This window comes from Oncorhynchus mykiss, chromosome 27 (assembly GCF_057628025.1).
Source record: "Oncorhynchus mykiss isolate SJ-2025 chromosome 27, ASM5762802v1, whole genome shotgun sequence".
Classification (NCBI taxonomy): domain Eukaryota; kingdom Metazoa; phylum Chordata; class Actinopteri; order Salmoniformes; family Salmonidae; genus Oncorhynchus; species Oncorhynchus mykiss.
The window spans coordinates 13772501-13790476 of NC_143048.1; the positions used below are offsets into that span (position 1 = coordinate 13772501).

At 41.1% G+C, this 17976-nt stretch overlaps 1 protein-coding gene across 1 annotated transcript; it reads right to left on the reverse strand.

Annotated features, from left to right (window-relative positions):
* Window positions 1-11673: 11673 nt before the first annotated feature.
* Window positions 11674-16901, reverse strand: LOC110507573 (homeobox protein otx5-like). Its single transcript, XM_021587641.3, has 3 exons — window positions 16097-16901; window positions 14721-14872; window positions 11674-14555 (listed from the first exon to the last, which is right to left on the reverse strand). Exons 1-3 carry the CDS (start codon window positions 16191-16193, stop codon window positions 13926-13928), a joined length of 879 nt encoding a protein of 292 aa, XP_021443316.1. The 5' UTR covers window positions 16194-16901; the 3' UTR covers window positions 11674-13925.
* Between the last annotated feature and the right edge of the window lie 1075 nt (window positions 16902-17976).

Sequence of the window (17976 nt, forward strand, 5' to 3'; positions counted from 1 at the left end):
ACTCTAGGCCTCCCCCAACTGACTGCTGTTGTTATAGCACCTAAATACAACATGGTCCTCATCGGTCTAATAGTATTGACCGCCCATTGTTTGTGACTAGTTTTATAACATGAGAATGTGTTTGAGGTGCAAACACCACTGTAGTCTGAATTTGCTCTATCCAATCATATTGTCTCGGCAACTGTTTTTCTCTTTTATAATGGCTTGACTAGTCAGTCATCTCATGCCATTCAAAGTGCCAATTGACCAGTAAGTCATTACTGAACATTTCTCCATTTGTGATCAGGCATGTGGTAAAAAAAGTATCAAAAGGCCTATACAGGACAAGCTTAGTATAGTTGGTAACTATCTTTGTGTATTCTGACAACATTTTCCTCTAGTTGAAATTAACCCCAAAAAGGACGGGCAAACTGGTATTGGTAGGGTAAAGTATTATTTTTGTTGTTCTAGAGCTGTATAAATGGAGAACACTGGTTCTGAATACCGTGTCTGTACTTGTTTGTCTAACCCTGACAGTTGTCTTTATTATCGAAAATCAACAGACACAGACACAATGAGTCTCATGGAATCATTGGAGTCATCATGAATAAACATGTTGACTGGAAGTTCCAAAAGGTCCTCTCTGATATTTTGAAACTTAAGGGAAATAAACCCCCCCCCGAAACCCCCCACCCCCGCCTCGCCATCTGTGATTGGTCACCGCGTCCCGGCAGCAGAGATTAAGACATGTTTCCCCACTTCACCTCCCCTGTTCCCCACGCCAGCGTCACATGACCCATTACATCACTGGATTGAGGTCAGCGCTGGATTAGGATGCTGGGAGAGTGGTGGAATTACTGAAAGTGATGGAGAAATGGAGGGAGGAGGGGGGGTTCAGAGGGTAGAGAGAGAGGGGGGCATTAAGAAGAAAGAGGGGCATCGGGAAGAAGGGCAAAGGTGAGAGAAACAAGAGTCCAGAAAATGTACAGTAGAGAGCTTAACGTAAAATGGGGGATTGTACAAAGCAAGCAACTTAAATTCCATTTCCATACTTTTGTTGAAGTGCAGTTTGTGTGTTGGAATGCAGTTGACCTCTGTTAGAGTTCTAACAATAATTCATTATCAGCGGATAGATAATGACTGAGATAATGGTGTTCTAACGGCGACATAAGTGAGAAGGAAGGATACGTGACCCACAGGAATGGGGTCACAGTCAAAGGATTTGTTGACTGTTGTGGAGATCACGCCACTGTGTCTCTATTTGTCTATTCTGTTCCTCTGTTGACCACTCTCATGTATTCATTGTATAACTTTGTTTTTGTTTATCAAACCATATGGGCAGTCACCTCCGCCTGTTTGTTGCACTGTTCTCTCCCCTCCCTCTCCATTCCACCCTCCATTTCTCAGGAGATTATGTCTGGAGACTTGTTATTGATGGTCGATGATGGTAACAGTCAGTGATAGCAGCTTCCTAACACCTCCTCCCAGCAGCCCACTGCACTGAGACTAGGAAACCCCGACCAACAGCTCTGCACCCCCCGCAGCGACTGGCCCAAGCCCCCCCCCCCCCCCCCCCCCCGCTTCTCCTTCACCCAAATCCAGACAGCTGATGTTCTGAAAGAGGTGCAAAATCTGGACCTACAAATCAGCTGGGCTAGACAATCTGGACCCTCTCTTCCTAAAAATTATCCGCCGCCATTGTTGCAACTCCTATTACTAGTCTGTTCAACCTCTCTTTTGTATCGTCTGAGATTCCTAAAGATTGGAAAGTGACCGCGGTCATCCACCTCTTCAAAGGGGGAGACACTCTAGACCTAAACTGTTACAGACCTATATCCATCCTGCCCTGCCTTTCTAAAGTCTCCGAAAGCCAAGTGAACAAACAGATCACCGACCATTTTGAATCCCACCGTACCTTCTCCGCTATGCAATCTGGTTTCCGAGCTGGTCACGGTTGCACCTCAGCCACGCTCAAGGTCCTAAAAGATATCATAACCGCCATCGATAAAAGACAGTACTGTGCAGCCGTCTTCATCGACCTGGCCAAGGCTTTCGACTCTGTCAATCACCGTATACTTAACGGCAGACTCAACAGCCTTGGCTTCTCTAATGACTGCCTCGCCTGGTTCACTCACTACTTCTCAGATAGAGTTCAGTGTTTCAAATCGGACGGCCTGTTGTCCGGACCTCTGGCAGTCTCTATGGGGGTGCCACAGGATTCAATTCTCGGGCCGACTCTTTTCTCTGTATAAATCAATGATGTCGCTCTTGCTGCGGGTGATTCTTTGATCCACCTCTATGCAGACGACACCATTCTGTACACTTCTGGCCCTTCTTTGGACACAAACGAGCTTCAACGCCATGCAACACTCCTTCCGTGGCCTCCAACTGCTCTTAAATGCTAGTTAAACTAAATGCATGCTCTTTAACCTATCGCTGCCCCCACCTGCCCGCCCGACTAGCATCACTACTCTGGACGGTTCTGACTTAGAATATGTGGACAACTATAAATACCTGGGTGTCTGGCTAATCTGTAAACTCTCCTTCCAGACTCACATTAAGCATCTCCAATCCAAAATTAAATCTAGAATCGGCTTCCTATTTCGCAACAAAGCCTCCTTTACTCATGCTGCCAAACATACCCTCATAAAACTGACTATCCTACTGATCCTTGACTTCGAAAATGTCATTTACAGAACAGCCTCCAACACACTATTCAGCAAATTGGATGCAGTCTATCACAGTGCCATCCGTTTTGTCACCAAAGCCCCATATACCACCCACCACTGCGACCTGTATGCTCTCGTTGGCTGGTCCTCGCTACATATTCGTTGCCAAACCCACTGGCTCCTACCTACCTACCTACCTACCTCATCCCCATATTTGTTTTTGTTTTTCTGCTCTTTTGCACACCAGTATTTATACTTGCACATCCTCATCTGCACATATATCACTCCAGTGTAAATTGCTAAATTGTAATTACTTTGCCACTATTGGCCTGTTTATTGCCTTACCTCCTTACTTCATTTGCACACACTGTATACAGATTTTTCTATTGTGTTGTTGCCTGTACGTTTGTTTATCCCATGTGTAACTGTGTTGTTTTTGTCCCACTGCTATGCTTTATCTTGGCCAGGTCGCAGTTGTAAATGAGAACTTGTTCTCAACTGGCCTACCTGGTTAAACAAAGGTGAAATATATATGTTTTAATTCACTAGTACTTACAGTACCATATCAACACGCATTGGAAGATAACAACAGCCAAAGGTTCATACCAGCAGTCTATAACAACTCGACACATGTTCATACCAGCAGTCTATAACAACTCGACACATGTTCATACCAGCAGTCTATAACAACTAGACACAGGTTCATACCAGCAGTCTATAACAACTAGACACAGGTTCATTCCAGTAGTCTATAACAACTAGACACAGGTTCATACCAGCAGTCTATAACAACTAGACACAGGTTCATACCAGCAGTCTATAACAAATAGACACAGGTTCATACCAGAAGTCTAAATCTATAACAAAGACAGGTTTACAACAGAAGTCTAAATCTATAACAAAGACAGGTTTACAACAGAAGTCTAAATCTATAACAAAGACAGGTTCACAGCAGCAGTCTAAATCTATAACAAAGACACGTTCATAACAGAAGCCACTAACTGCGGTATGTTGTTAGACGTACCATTTAGGTGAGGTAGAAATCCTAAATGGACTATGACTAGTTACTGTAACCCAGTGAATTCCTCTGAGGCAGACTCTCCAGATGAGTCTCTGAGAGACTGGCACAGCAGGGCCTGGCAGGACTGGGACCTGCTACTGGAAGAAGTCACACTCCAAATACTGCCAGCATTGCCATGAAGACCCAGAAAACACTATACTGTATGAAAACATGATAGGGATGGAAAGTATTTTACTGTAATTTTCAGATGTTCTGTCTAGTTTCCTTCATGTTTTTTTCGAAGACATGTTTTGTCCACTCTTGTTCCTATCTGTATGTAGGCCTTGTTCTCGTCCCTCATTTATGTACTACAGGTCAAAGTTTAATTAAAGATCCTTTTTCCCAGGATGCACTGGGCTTCGAGGGCAGCTGTCATGGGTAATGGTGGAACCAATTTGTCATCTGGAGAGAGAATGACAGTAATCCTGCCAACAGAGAGAAAGATGTCAGGAGAATAATGCACATGGATATGGAGAAGAAAGGCTGGAGAGACAGTGACACCATAGAGAAGAGAGAAAGAGATAGGAGGAGGAAGAGAGAGAGAGAGACTGTAATCCTGTCTAATTCACTTAGTGAAGCGCTGAAGGGGCAAGACACTAAGAGGATTGGGACATTCTCTAAATTAGATCAGTAAAAATAACTAAGTGCAAGGAGAGGTGAGAACGAGTGTGGACATGTGGGCACATGGACACAGGACAGGGGAACAGGACAGGACAGAACAGGGGGACATGGAAAGACATGGGAACAGGACGGGAGAGGGGGACTAAGGATGATAATGGACATCTTTACTGACAGACATCAGAGAATGTTGACCTAGTGCTCCTGTATGAGACGTCTCTCCAAGTCAGAGAAGGAACCAGAATCCCCTATTTAGTTCTACTTCAATTTAACCCTAATTCTAAGGCTGACCTACCCCATTTCCCTCTCTCCTCCAACCCTGACTACGCCCGAATCAGACTTCTCTCATAAACAAATCTAATCCTGACAATAATCTCAGTCCAAGACATGGACAATAATCTTGGATCCAAACACTGACTATTACTCTCGATAATAACTAGGTGTTAAACTTTAAGCCCCAGTATTGACTTAGTAAAATGATATAACATGATTGTCAGTCAAGTGTTGATCCAGTGATAGGCCTAACCATAATACTGATCATATTACGACACTAAATTCCACTGAGAATACTGTATTTACCCTTAAAACGAATGATGGAGTGAGTCATTCCTGTTCCGATTCTATTTGACATAAAATCATGACAATAATAATAACAGAACATTTTCATAAAAACAAGAATAACAATAACTTTATTTGTATAGCACTACTTAATACAAGTAACAAAGTGCTTCACGTCATAAAACAAAAGTACTAACAAAGAAACAAAAACGAAGAGGAAGGAGAAATGAAAAAAAGAAGATGGCTAATTAAAATCGCACCGTACATTGAAATCAAACGTTAAATGCATCTTTATAAAAATGTATCTACACAGTGTCAAAAGAGGATGGAATGAACAGTATTCTCAGTGATAATGATAGAATATGATTACATTCATACTGTAGTTCTATTACTACTAAGATGTTGTCAGCCTTGTCATATCAAACAACCCATTTCAGAATTAGACACCATTTAAAGATTCAAATGGACATCCATAACGTTGTTTGGTTGATTGAAGAGAAGTACAGTAAATAGCATATAGAGCTCGACGGGGATAGACATAAGCTATTTGTTAAGGGTGGTAATATTTAGATGCACGTTTACAACCAATCGCATATTAGGAATAGGCTTTATGTCATAGAGAATACAGGCTTTTGGGGACTGTATTGATCACAGATGGTATTTAAAACAAAGGCAGCCACATTTTCTCCATCTTCTCTATCTACAAAATAAACTTTCACTCTCAGCTTCTGTCTTCTTCCTCTTAAGTCTTATTTTGGACTTTATTTTTATTTATTTGTTATTTCCATGATTTTTATTTCTACTTTGCACATTCTTCCACTGCAAATCTACCATTCCAGTGTTTTACTTGCTATATTGTATTTACTTCGCCACCATGGCCTTTTCTTTTGCCTTTACCTCCCTTATCTCACCTCATTTGCTCACATTGTATATAGACTCTTATTTTCTACTGTATTATTGACTGTATGTTTGTTTTACTCCATGTGTAACTCTGTGTTGTTGTATGTCTCGACCTGCTTTGCTTTATCTTGGCCAGGTCACAGTTGTAAATGAGAACTTGTTCTCAACTTGCCTACCTGGTTAAATAAAGGTGAAATCATTTTTTGTATATATTTTTTTTATAAAACAACTATTAAAACTTCACTTTCATGAGATGAACAAATTCAATGTTTTTTTCTCCTTTCCGTAAATTAATTCTGCACTCATAGAATTGGAATTGACTTTTAATCGGCTTGATTCACAAACAAAACATGTGGTATCCAGTATCCTTTGATTGTCTCCTTTCTGTTCACATAACCTCTCAGTTGTCTCACCCAACAATACACCATCTTCTAGTTCCATCCAACCTATCCCAGAGAGCAGTCTAGAACACAGCCTAGAACCCAGTCTTGAACCAAGAGAACCCAAGCATGCATTCTCACAAACAATGATACCCCCACCCAACACTTACGTGACGCCAATTCATCTCTGTGAAACTAGGCTTCTGACAGAACAGAGCATAATTGGGAAATGCTATTTTAATTTCCCTTCGCTCCCACACACACCTTCTAGCTCCGTCCAACCTATCCCAGAGAGCAGTCTAGAACCCAGAGCCAGAGAACCCAAGCGTCCTACATGCCATCATGTTCTCACAAACAATGGTCCACCCTAAGTAAACTCTTACGTGACGCCAATTCATCTCTGTGAAGCTATGCTTCGGAAAGAATAGAATTGGGAAATGTGATTTCTTTTTCATTTAGTTTTATTCCTCACAAACCACCCACCCCCCTCGTGCAGAATGTCGGGGGGGGGGGGGGGGGTTGTTGGGTTGTTGGGATTAGGAATCGATTACGAAGAAATTGGACTGTAGGGCTGGCTACGTCTCGCAGGGGCGCTGGCCTGGCCGCAGGATGATTACAGTATTTACAGAACATCCCGGTGGCCAGCTTGTTTGCCAGGGATTAGAGGCAAAGAAATGAATCATATTTTTAAGTCCTAAGTGTATCTGTGTCTCCCGCTCTGTCCCACTCTGTCTCTGTGCTTTACTAGTCCATATGCTGCTCCCAGGGATTACCATGGGGGAGGTTCTGGTCCTCTCGTCTGTTTCCTCCATCGCTCTACTCCTCTTTCTCATCTCTTATCCATCTCCTTACTTTTCATCTCTCTTTCCTCTCCTGCCTCGTTTCTCATTTCTCATATCTCTTTATCCCTCTCTCTATTCCTCCCTCTCCTATTTTTCTTTATCATCTCTCTGCTCCCTGACTATAGACGAGTAAATTAATAGAGGGGCAGTGTGTACCCTAGCGGTTAAGAGTGTTGGGCCAGTAACCAAAAGGTCACTGGTTCGAATCCCCAAGCTGCTCCCGTGGAAAATAGGATGGCAATTAACTCTCAACAACAACTGCTCCGGTGATGTCGACGACGGCAGCCCCACGCACCTCTCTGATTCAGAGGATGCATTCAGTTGTGCAACTGACTAGATATCTCCTTCCCTAATCTGCACTATCTTTGGGGTATCCTTACCATCTTACCATCTATGTCAGGGGTTCCCACATTCTTTTCACTCAGGCCCCCCTTCCAGCATTGGGTAACATCCCACACCCTCCTCCTATGTGCATGCGTCATCTCTATTTCTATGGGAACAAGCACTGTTCATGACACAAACTGTTCACACCCCTCTTGTCGGTGGAGAAGAACATTTGACATGTTTAAAGTTTATTTCCTGCAATTCTACACATTTTGTCATGGAGTGTAGTGAGAATGTTGCCTTTTTAAAACATATTTTCTGCTATTCTACACATATTGCCATGGCTAATGTGTGTTCATGTGACAGTTGAGTGACTCAAACATTACAACAAAATCTATTTGGCTAAAAAGCCTAGCTAAAAAAAATGTTAGCTGACACGGTGTAGTTGATCTGGATATTACTTACAGGTTATAAATAGCTCTAAGGTCTGCGATGACTGACATGACAAGAGGAAAACTGATGGTGCACAACCCAATTTAGAAATGGCACCTTGTGGATTCTACTATTACAACTTTCAAGAGTGAACTGAAGGCTGACTGAGTTCCTTAAAAAATATGATTACATATATATATATATATATATATATATATACAGTACCAGTTTGGACACACCTACTCATTCAAGGGTTTTTCTTAATTTTTTACTATTTTCTAATAGTGAAGACATCAAAACTATGAAATAACACATGGAATCATGTTGTAACCAAAAAAGTGTTAAACAAATCCAAATATATTTTATATTTGAGATTTTTCAAAGTAGCCACCCTTTGCCTTGATGGCAGCTTTGTACACTCTTGACATTCTGGCCTTAGCAAGTCTCTTCTTGGTGTCCTTTAGTAGTGGTTTCTTTGCAGCAATTCGACCAAGGGCTGATTCACGCAGTCTCCATTGAACAGTTGATGTTGAGATGTGTCTCTTACTTGAATGCTGTGAACCATTTATTTGGGCTGCAATCTGAGGTGTAGATAACTCTAAGGAATTTATCTTCTACAGCAGAGGGAACTCTGGGTCTTCCTTTCCTGTGGCGGTCCTCAAGAGAGCCAGTTTCATCATAGCACTTGATGGTTTTGTGACTGCACTTGAAGAAACCTTCAAAGTTCTTGAAAATTTCCGGATTGACTGAACTTCATCTCTTAAAGTAATGATGGACTGTCGTTTCTCTTTGCTTATTTGAGCTGTTCTTGCCACAGTAATGAACATGGTCTTTTACCAGATAGGGCTATCTTCTGTTTATCACCCCTATCTTGTCACAACACAACTGAATGGCTCAAATGCATTAAGAAGGGGAAAAATCCACAAATGAACTTTTAACGAGGCACACCTGTTAATTGAAATGCATTCCAGGTGACTACCTCATGAAGCTGGATGAGAGAATGACAAGCATGTGCAAAGCTGTCATCAAGGCAAAGGGTGGCTATTTGTATATATAATCTATGTAACTCTGTGGACATCGTGTTGAAATGCGAAGATCTACTGAGCAAGAATATTATTCACCAAGGAGATTTTCATCTGAACAGAGACGCTGTGCTATTACAGTCCTAAAACAAACTTTGACCCAAATATGTCAATGGGCTCATATTCAGAAATAGTCTTGAGTAAGAGAGCTGATTGATGATGGGTTTGGTCTTTTAGATAATAATGAATAAGGTTATATGGACAGGAAGGACCCTGATCCTAGATCAGCACTCCTACTCTGAGATGCTTTGTGAATACGGTCCCAGATATTTGTTTAACCTGCATTGGTCTTTTTACAACCTATTGTCCAGTGCACTTTTCATAACACAGGTCTAGCTGACCTTACTGACAAAACACATGGACATATATGTCAGCCATCCAAATCCCCACCTCTCTCATGTCTCTGCTTTGGGAGGTTCAACAATTGGCCCCCACAATCTTAGGCCTACTTCTAATTTGTTTCTACTCTGTTCTTTCTCCTCTCAACATCTCCCCTCTCAACCTTTTGCATGGATTAGAGTAGTGTCCCTGGACGTCACATTTCTATCCCACTCTGTGTATGTACGACAGATACTTTACCTCCTGCTCTCTTTGCAGGGATACAACAGGATAACACATGTAAGAGTGGGAAAGTGATCTAGAAGAGGCCTGCAATCTTAATAGTTGCTTCATTCTTATTGGTTGGATGATTAACTTCTTATGGCTGCAGGGGCAGTATTGAGTAGCTTGGATGAAAGGTGCCCAGAGTAAACGGCCTGCTCCTCAGTCTCAATTGCTAATATATGCATGTATTAGTAGTATTGGATAGAAAACACTTTGAAGTTTCTAAAACTGTTTGAATGATGTCTGTGAGTATAACAGAACTCATGGCAGGCAAAAACCTGAGAAGAAATCCAAACAGGAAGTGAGAAATCTGAGGTTGGTCGATTTTCAACCCAGGCCCTATTGAATTCACAGTGAGATATGAATGAAGTTGCACTTCTTAGGGCTTCCACTAGATGTCAACCGTCTTTAGAAACTTGAATGAGGCTTCTACTGTGTTGTGGGACTGAATACAGTGCCTTGCGAAAGTATTCGGCACCCTTGAACTTTGCGACCTTTTGCCACATTTCAGGCTTCAAACATAAAGATATAAAACTGTATTTTTTTGTGAAGAATCAACAACAAGTGGGACACAATCATGAAGTGGAACGACATTTATTGGATATTTCAAACTTTTTTAACAAATCAAAAACTGAAAAATTGGGCGTGCAAAATTATTCAGCCCCCTTAAGTTAAGACTTTGTAGCGCCACCTTTTGCTGCGATTACAGCTGTAAGTCGCTTGGGGTATGTCTCTATCAGTTTTGCACATCGAGAGACTGACATTTTTTCCCATTCCTCCTTGCAAAACAGCTCGAGCTCAGTGAGGTTGGATGGAGAGCATTTGTGAACAGCAGTTTTCAGTTCTTTCCACAGATTCTCGATTGGATTCAGGTCTGGACTTTGACTTGGCCATTCTATTCTATTGCACACTGCTCTCTGAGCTTTTAACGGACCTCTGAGACTATCACAGTGCAGGTGCATTTATACGGAGACTTGATTACACACAGGTGGATTGTATTTATCATCATTAGTCATTTAGGTCAACATTGGATCATTCAGAGGTCCTCACTGAACTTCTGGAGAGAGTTTGCTGCACTGAAAGTAAAGGGGCTGAACAAAGTTTTTGATTTGTTAAAAAAGTTTGAAATATCCAATAAATGTCGTTCCACTTCATAATTGTGTCCCACTTGTTGTTGATTCTTCACAAAAAAATACAGTTTTATATCTTTATGTTTGAAGCCTGAAATGTGGCAAAAGGTCGCAAAGTTCAAGGGGGCCGAATACTTTCGCAAGGCACTGTAAGAGCTGAATGAGTCAGGTTACTGGCAGAGAGTCATTTCCTGGTCATGCGCATTCCACATGATATCGACCTGCGTTCCATTGCTCCTCTACACACGAAGGAATTCTCCGGTTGGAACTTTATTGAAGATTTGTGATAAAAACATCCTAATGATTGATTCTATACTTAGTTTGAAATGTTTCTTCGACCTGTAATATAACTTTTTGAACTTTTTGTCCGAAGTAATGCTCGACCTGCACGAGCGTTTGGATATGTATAACTAACGCGCTAACAAAAGTAGCTACTTGGACATAAATAACGGACATTATTGAACAAATCAAGCATTTATTGTGGAACTAGGATTCCTGGGAGCGCATTCTGATGAAGATCATCAAAGGTAAGGGAATATTTATAATGTGATTTCCTGTGTCTGTTGACTCCAACATGGCGGCTAATTTTATTATTTTTCTGAGCGCATTATATCAGCGTCACGTTTCGTTTGTGCACTTTATTGTTTTTGTTCTTTGAGTTTTTCTCTTCCTAATTAAAAGGATGGAAACATACCACGCTGCATCTTGGTCCACTCCTTATAATGATTGTGACAGTGCAATGTGGTTGGCATGCTGCTGTTCATTGCACACTGATAGGATTGTGTTCTTACTTTGTTTGGGCACATTTTTATACGCGTGGTTATTATGTGAGCATTTATGTACCCGTTTTAAAAGAGGAACATTGCATATTTTATTTGTGTGTCAACAGAGTGAATTCCTTTTTTCAGCATGTGAACTGGATCCAATCAGTGTGTAGGGATAATCTTTGATTCCACTGGAGTCTTTGATTAAAATGTTATTTTCTTAGACAATGAAGTTATGCTACCCCTAGTAGTAGAACTGCATCCATCCGTCTTTTAGCCTGTTGTGAAGCTCAATGTATTGGAATATGACCATAAAACACAAAGACCCCACAGACTTTCTTCAGTTGTTTAATGTCTTAAAACTAAATATCTGTCCCATGTAGAGTTGGGGAAACACACAAGAGTCTGATATACTAAAGAGGGTGAGTCATTCGTATCAGGACACAAAAAAAAGCATATATTAGAATGCAAATATTGAAAGTATACAATCAAGAACTATACACAGTATTATATCCTATCACCACTAACTGTATTGGAAAGAGCCCTGAGTTTGAAAAACGCTGTTCAGAAAAGACGAGACCAGAAAACTGAAATTAAAAAAATATATATTGCTAGTCTTGTAGAAATTAGGAGTGAAGTTGCGTGGTGTGTCTGTGTAACACATTGTTGGTGCCAGACATGATTGCATTTTCAAGTAAAGTTTAATATTTACAAAAAGAACAAAATAAACAGAATAATAGCAATATTCATAAGAGCTGTGGAATTAATAATAATTATAATTATATTAATAATGATAATATTAACGTCAAACAAATTACCACAATTGTACTTCAAAGGACGCACAAATTTAAAGAAACATAATATGTTATAGTCTAATACAAAAAAAGATGAAACGATACATCAACACAAAATGGTACCCCTCGCTCCTTTACAGGTAACAACTGAGAGAAGCTCCGTGCTTTCTGTGCAAGGGTAGCGCAGTCATGGCCAGACCCTTCCCTTTCTACTGTTGAGTCTTCTCTCCTGCAAATATCTCATTGTAACGGTATATTCGGCAACAGGGTTTGTTAAGTCATTAAGGGAAAATGTTGTATTTAAGTGACGTAATCATCATAGTCGTCCACCCTCCCCCAACAAACACAGAGTTGGATAGAAACGCAAAGGCTACACATTGGTCATCCTTGCAGATCCCAGAATGCCTTGTGCCCAGATGTGATTCATTCCATGATGGGTGCTTAAAGACAAGAGGTCTGTTACTAACCCTATAGCCCTAACCCTGCCCTTCTTTCTTACCCCCCTTCACTCTAACACACTGTCTGCCGAGGGTCCCATCCCTTCAAAGCTACTGGGGGAAAAGGATACAACAATAGCCTATGGTCTCTACTTGACAGTACCAAAGGTTATCCTTGCTTTACCCATCCCGTCTTGCTTATTGAGAAACACATGCACGTCTGTGTGTCTGTCTGTGTGTCTGCCTGTGTGTCTGTTTGGCTCCAGGATCTCTGTTCACCAAATATGAAAAGCAGCTTCATAACAAAAATAAACCATAAAACAAATGACAGAGGGAAAAAGAAAACAACGTTGTCCCCATTGGAGTCAATCTCCACCTATGGCTGGAACTCCCTCTGTTTGTTCAATATCAAATTCAAGGCAGAGTCATTTTCTTCATTACAATGGACACAACTTTCAATTGTTCTGAAGTAATGACAAAAATAACCACTGGATCAAATTTGGTCAAAAGTCAAGGCCAGCCCACCCATCTTGGGGATTGAATTCCACTTTTCCTTTCTAGTTTTCAGTTACCATTAAGCACAACAAGACCACTAAAGGAGTGACAGATCTTGTTCAGAAATCAACTTGGGGTTGACTATCAGCTACCTGAACGATGGGATCCATTGCAACCAATATTTGAATCTTCTTTTTTCTATTTTCTTCTCTTTTTAAATCAATTGTTCATTCTCTCCATCAAATTGATACCCCATTCATCCTTCAAGTTGCAATATCTATTCATTTGGTCCACAAAACCCTGATTATGGAATACAAGAATGGACCTGTGTCAATGATGCAGTTTTTTTCTAAATGTAATCATCAAATTATAAATGTATTTCATTTCATTCTACAGGTATTGCTTTCAATCGTGTGGTATGTAGTCCTTTTTAATAAAATCGGTTTTCAATTTTAGTATCTCAATTATCTTTTTACATGTTGATTTGTTTGTCATCAATTCTATATGACTATCTTTATTACTTTAATGTCCCATTGATTGTGCATTCTCACATTGATAATGCTGTATTGATTGGACATGATATATTTGACAATATTGATTGGATATAATAGATTGACTGGATTGATTGAATATAATAGATTTGATGTGATCAGTGGTTTCTTGTCACCTTCCCAACAATCACAAAGTCCAACATCAATGCTTCCACATTGCTTTCCATAACACAAGAAATAATGACATATTACTCAGTCAATGAGTTCATGGACTGAAATGATTAGTTGACCATCTATGTGTCCAAGTCTTTAACACTGAATGGAATGGGAGCTTCTCCTGGCTGGTCCCTTCCTTACCTCCTCCCCCCTACAAGACCTGGAACTTCCAGGAGTTCTGGTCTTTGTAGTCCAGGCAGTCAGCTGCGTTGAAGTTGAGTTTCCAGGAGGCAGCTTGGTCCTTGTAGTCCAGGCAGTCGACGGCCCCGAAGCCCAGCGAGGCGGCTGTGTAGCCCTGTGAGGACAGAGAGGGGGACTGGCTTAGGTGCCCACCCATAGAGGTGATGGGGCTGAGGGCGCCCCCTGTGGCGGAGAGCTGTGAGTGCATGGGGGACAGGTAGGAGCTGCAGTCCAGGCCAGTGAAGTAAGAGGATGAGCCAGCGTAGCTCTGGGTGTAGGCCGGGGCCTGGGTGTAGGTCATGGGGTAGGCAGAGGAGCGCTGCATGCAGGGCGTGGTGGAGGCTGACAGGGGGTCTGGCAGCGGGGAGATGGAGGCAGGGCTCCAAATGGACACGGTCGCGTTGGCACTGCTGGAGCTGGGGGTGATGGCGGTGCCAAGGGGAAGGGGTGCTGGACTGTAGGACCCGTTGGTGTTAGCACTGGCCTCAGAGTTGGCCTCCCGGGCTGGAGAGGCCTTCTTCTTAGGTGGACGAGGTTTAGACTGGCCCGTGCTCTGCTGTGCCTGCTGGCGGCATTTAGCACGACGGTTCTTGAACCATACCTGTGGAGGAGCACGTGGTGAGTTCTCAGACAACTCAGCTCCCATTCTGGCCAAACAATCACTGACGTTTTGTAAATTGACAATTGAACCACTTTCATTTTTGCAAGATCATTTAAACAATTCTAGTGGGCATTTATGCATGAGAGTATATAGCATGTTCATTACCTGTACACGAGACTCTGGTAGGTTGATCTTAAGGGCCACTTCTTCTCTCATGAAGATGTCGGGGTAGCGGGTCTTAGAAAACAGTGCCTCCAGGATGTCCAACTGCGCGCGCGTAAACGTGGTCCTTTCCCGACGCTGCTTTCTGGGGATGTCTAAAATACACACACACACACACACACACACACACACACACACACACACACAAATATTATTTTTCCTATATTTCGTTTCATCATATATTTGTTTTTGTGAGCCTTTTCCCCCTTGACTTTTGCTTTCAAATGGAACACGAGAAAAAGAGACAGGAACAAATTAACTGTAAATCACTTGTTTGGTGTTTGGTCAAATTGCCAAGTTAAATAATAGTCTAAATTAAATAAGTCTCATTTACAATTTAATTCGTGTATATTCGTGTAATATAATTGTACTAGTAAGTAGTTACACTGAGGCATAAATTATGTTCTCTACGAAAATATATCATGTATATTCAGGGGTGCTTTGTTTCCAATGTTATAGAAAATAAATATATGGCTCTGGCCTTCACATGTAATATCATGGATAATTCAGCCAGAAGTCGTTTCGTTTGTTACATCATTAGATAAACAACAATACAGTTCAAAATCTAGTTGTTTTAAAATTGGTCAAAAATGTATCGTTCCCTTTATGTAAAAAAAATGTGTTCTTTAATGTTCGAGTGTTTTATTAACTTTAATTAGAATATTTAACATTATCCATTGATTCAGATATACATTGTGGCTTTATAAAACATAAACAAATACTAAATAAAATACATTTGATAAAGGGAACGAAATGTATCTTGATAAAAACATGTATCTTTTCACAGGAAGTTAGGTCTTAGTGAATTAGACTGGTGATCATAACGCATGGCCCTGGATCAATCATTGAACAAAAAAACACACATTTTCATACAAATAGTTGTTAGGCCCACCACTTACACATCAAGTAAATAGGTCATCTCATTTTAAAGCTATCATTTTACTCCTAGGCCCTTCAAACAAGTTACTATGGACGTTCCCCATATCTTTAAAAAGATAAACAAACATGCAGTTTTTTTGTATGTGAGCAAAAGGCATTTCCATTTGAAACAACGATGACCGTCGAAATTTGGCATCAGCTAAGAATAAAATATGGAGATATATTATGCACAATTCGCTGTCATAAGTCTAACAATAAGAACGAAAACAACATAATGGGGGTTCGTTGTGCACCGATCCTTTTACGCACTCGTTGCGCATGGATAGGTTAGCAGTACCGCTTAGAATTCCGGCTGGATTCTGCCCGTTTTTCCATCATATAAAGTGCAATTGTTGAGACAAACATTTCTAAAACATGAACAAGTTGAAAATATGACTTACTTGGGTATCCGACGGCAGAATGTAGTAGATCCATGCCCGGGCCAGACAGAGTTAACCCGTTCACGGCGTAATGAGGCTGCTTAATGTAGGACATCATGCCTGTGCCGGCTTTAAAACGCTCCCTCACCCTCTCTCTCTCTTACACTCAGGCCGGGGGCCGGGTCTTCTGCTATTCTCCAGGGGGTGTCTCTCTCTCTCTCTCTCTCTCTTTCCTCTCTCTCTCTCTCTCTCTCTCTCTCTCTCTCTATGTCCCTCCCTCTCTCTCTTTCTCTCAGTCACTTGTTTTTCTTTATATCTTTCGATCGGATTTTTGTTTTGTTTTCCTATTTTGTTGCTGACCCTGTCGCAGTATGTTGCCAACTTTTGAGGCTACATTAGCACCTGTGCCCGCCGGTAGAGTGAAGGTGCAGGGCGCCGGTAGAGTGCAGGTGCAGGGCGCCGGTACTCCTTGTCTGCTGCCTTCACACCTATTGATCAAACTGTTTCAAGGCACAGCTGTTCAATTGGTATTGTGGTGCCGGTGTATTTTTTCAATTTCACTTACAAAGTAACCTGAAAGCAATAATTAAACACACTAACCAATGGTATGATCACAGTTTTAAGTGTGATAAACCTTTCAATCCACGTGCGCTTTCGAAGTGCTCATCGGCGTCAAGAAGTGACTGTATGCTTCCTTATTCTTCCCTTGTCAGATCTAGTGTTCCATCGACTGAGCTCGAGCCTGTTGAAGTCTGTTGAAGCAAAGAGGATCAAGTCGTGCCTCCGGTGAGTGGCGATAAGCTTGGGTGAGAACGCGGAACTGAGCGAACCAAGAAAGAAGTTGGCTAATTAGAGTGAAGTTCTTGCGCGGAGTAGACTCTGACCCCTCCCTCTCTCTTGTCTCTATCTCTCTCTCTCCCTGTCCTGACACACACAGGCTTTGCACTTTGTTGGATTTGATTGTCTTTCTTTTCTCCGCACACCATGCACATTCATCCAGTGATATAAAACAACAGTTTGATATGTGTAGGCTCAAGAACAACAGGTGGACACAAATCATATTGAACACTGGCGAGACAAACTGATTTACGCTGTTATTTTTCGAATCTCCTTAAAAGAGAAAACATTGGTATAACAATTTTTTATAAAAACGTACAGTAACTGCATAGCTTACCAATCCACTTAACCAAAACAAATATAATGTTACACTCATTCATGACAGTTAAATTGTACAATTAAATAGATGTGCAACTCATAATTTCTGAGTAGCCAATACGTTTTGTGTGTTATGAGAGTCCGTTTTGAATTGTTAAAGACAAAAGGACAAGCTAGCAACTCTGTTCAAGTCATTTTCCTGGAGACGAAGAGGACCTTTAGGAGTTGAACAGCAGTGCTGCACTGTCAGGGAAAGCTTGATAGCCATCAAAGAGTACATCTGTATCGAATCTCTTGTCTTGTTTGGAGAGAGCAGATTTAATACATTTTACACCGCTTTTAAAATACAGAAATAATTGGGCGATGTAGTCTGAGTGAGGAAGTTCAAGGGATAGAAGGGAATGGGGGTGGGGTGGGTGTACAAGCAGGATTAAAATTACACAAAGGCCGCGTTGTTCTCTACTAAAACCCCTACTGATCCCCAACATACTCCCTCTTTTATATTCATCTTTCTGTAGTAATAATAATAACAATAATACTAGTTAGAATTATGATAATAATAATAATAATAATAATAAAGGTATGATGTTATTTCTTATAATATTATAATTAACAGGGATAACAGTGCATCTTATTATTGTCTATCAACATAGTAACATGGTAACAACTGTATGGTCATGATTGTGCGTTAAAGCTATTTTTTTATAGTCTCTTGGGGCATTTCATCCCAAATAAGTGGATGAGTT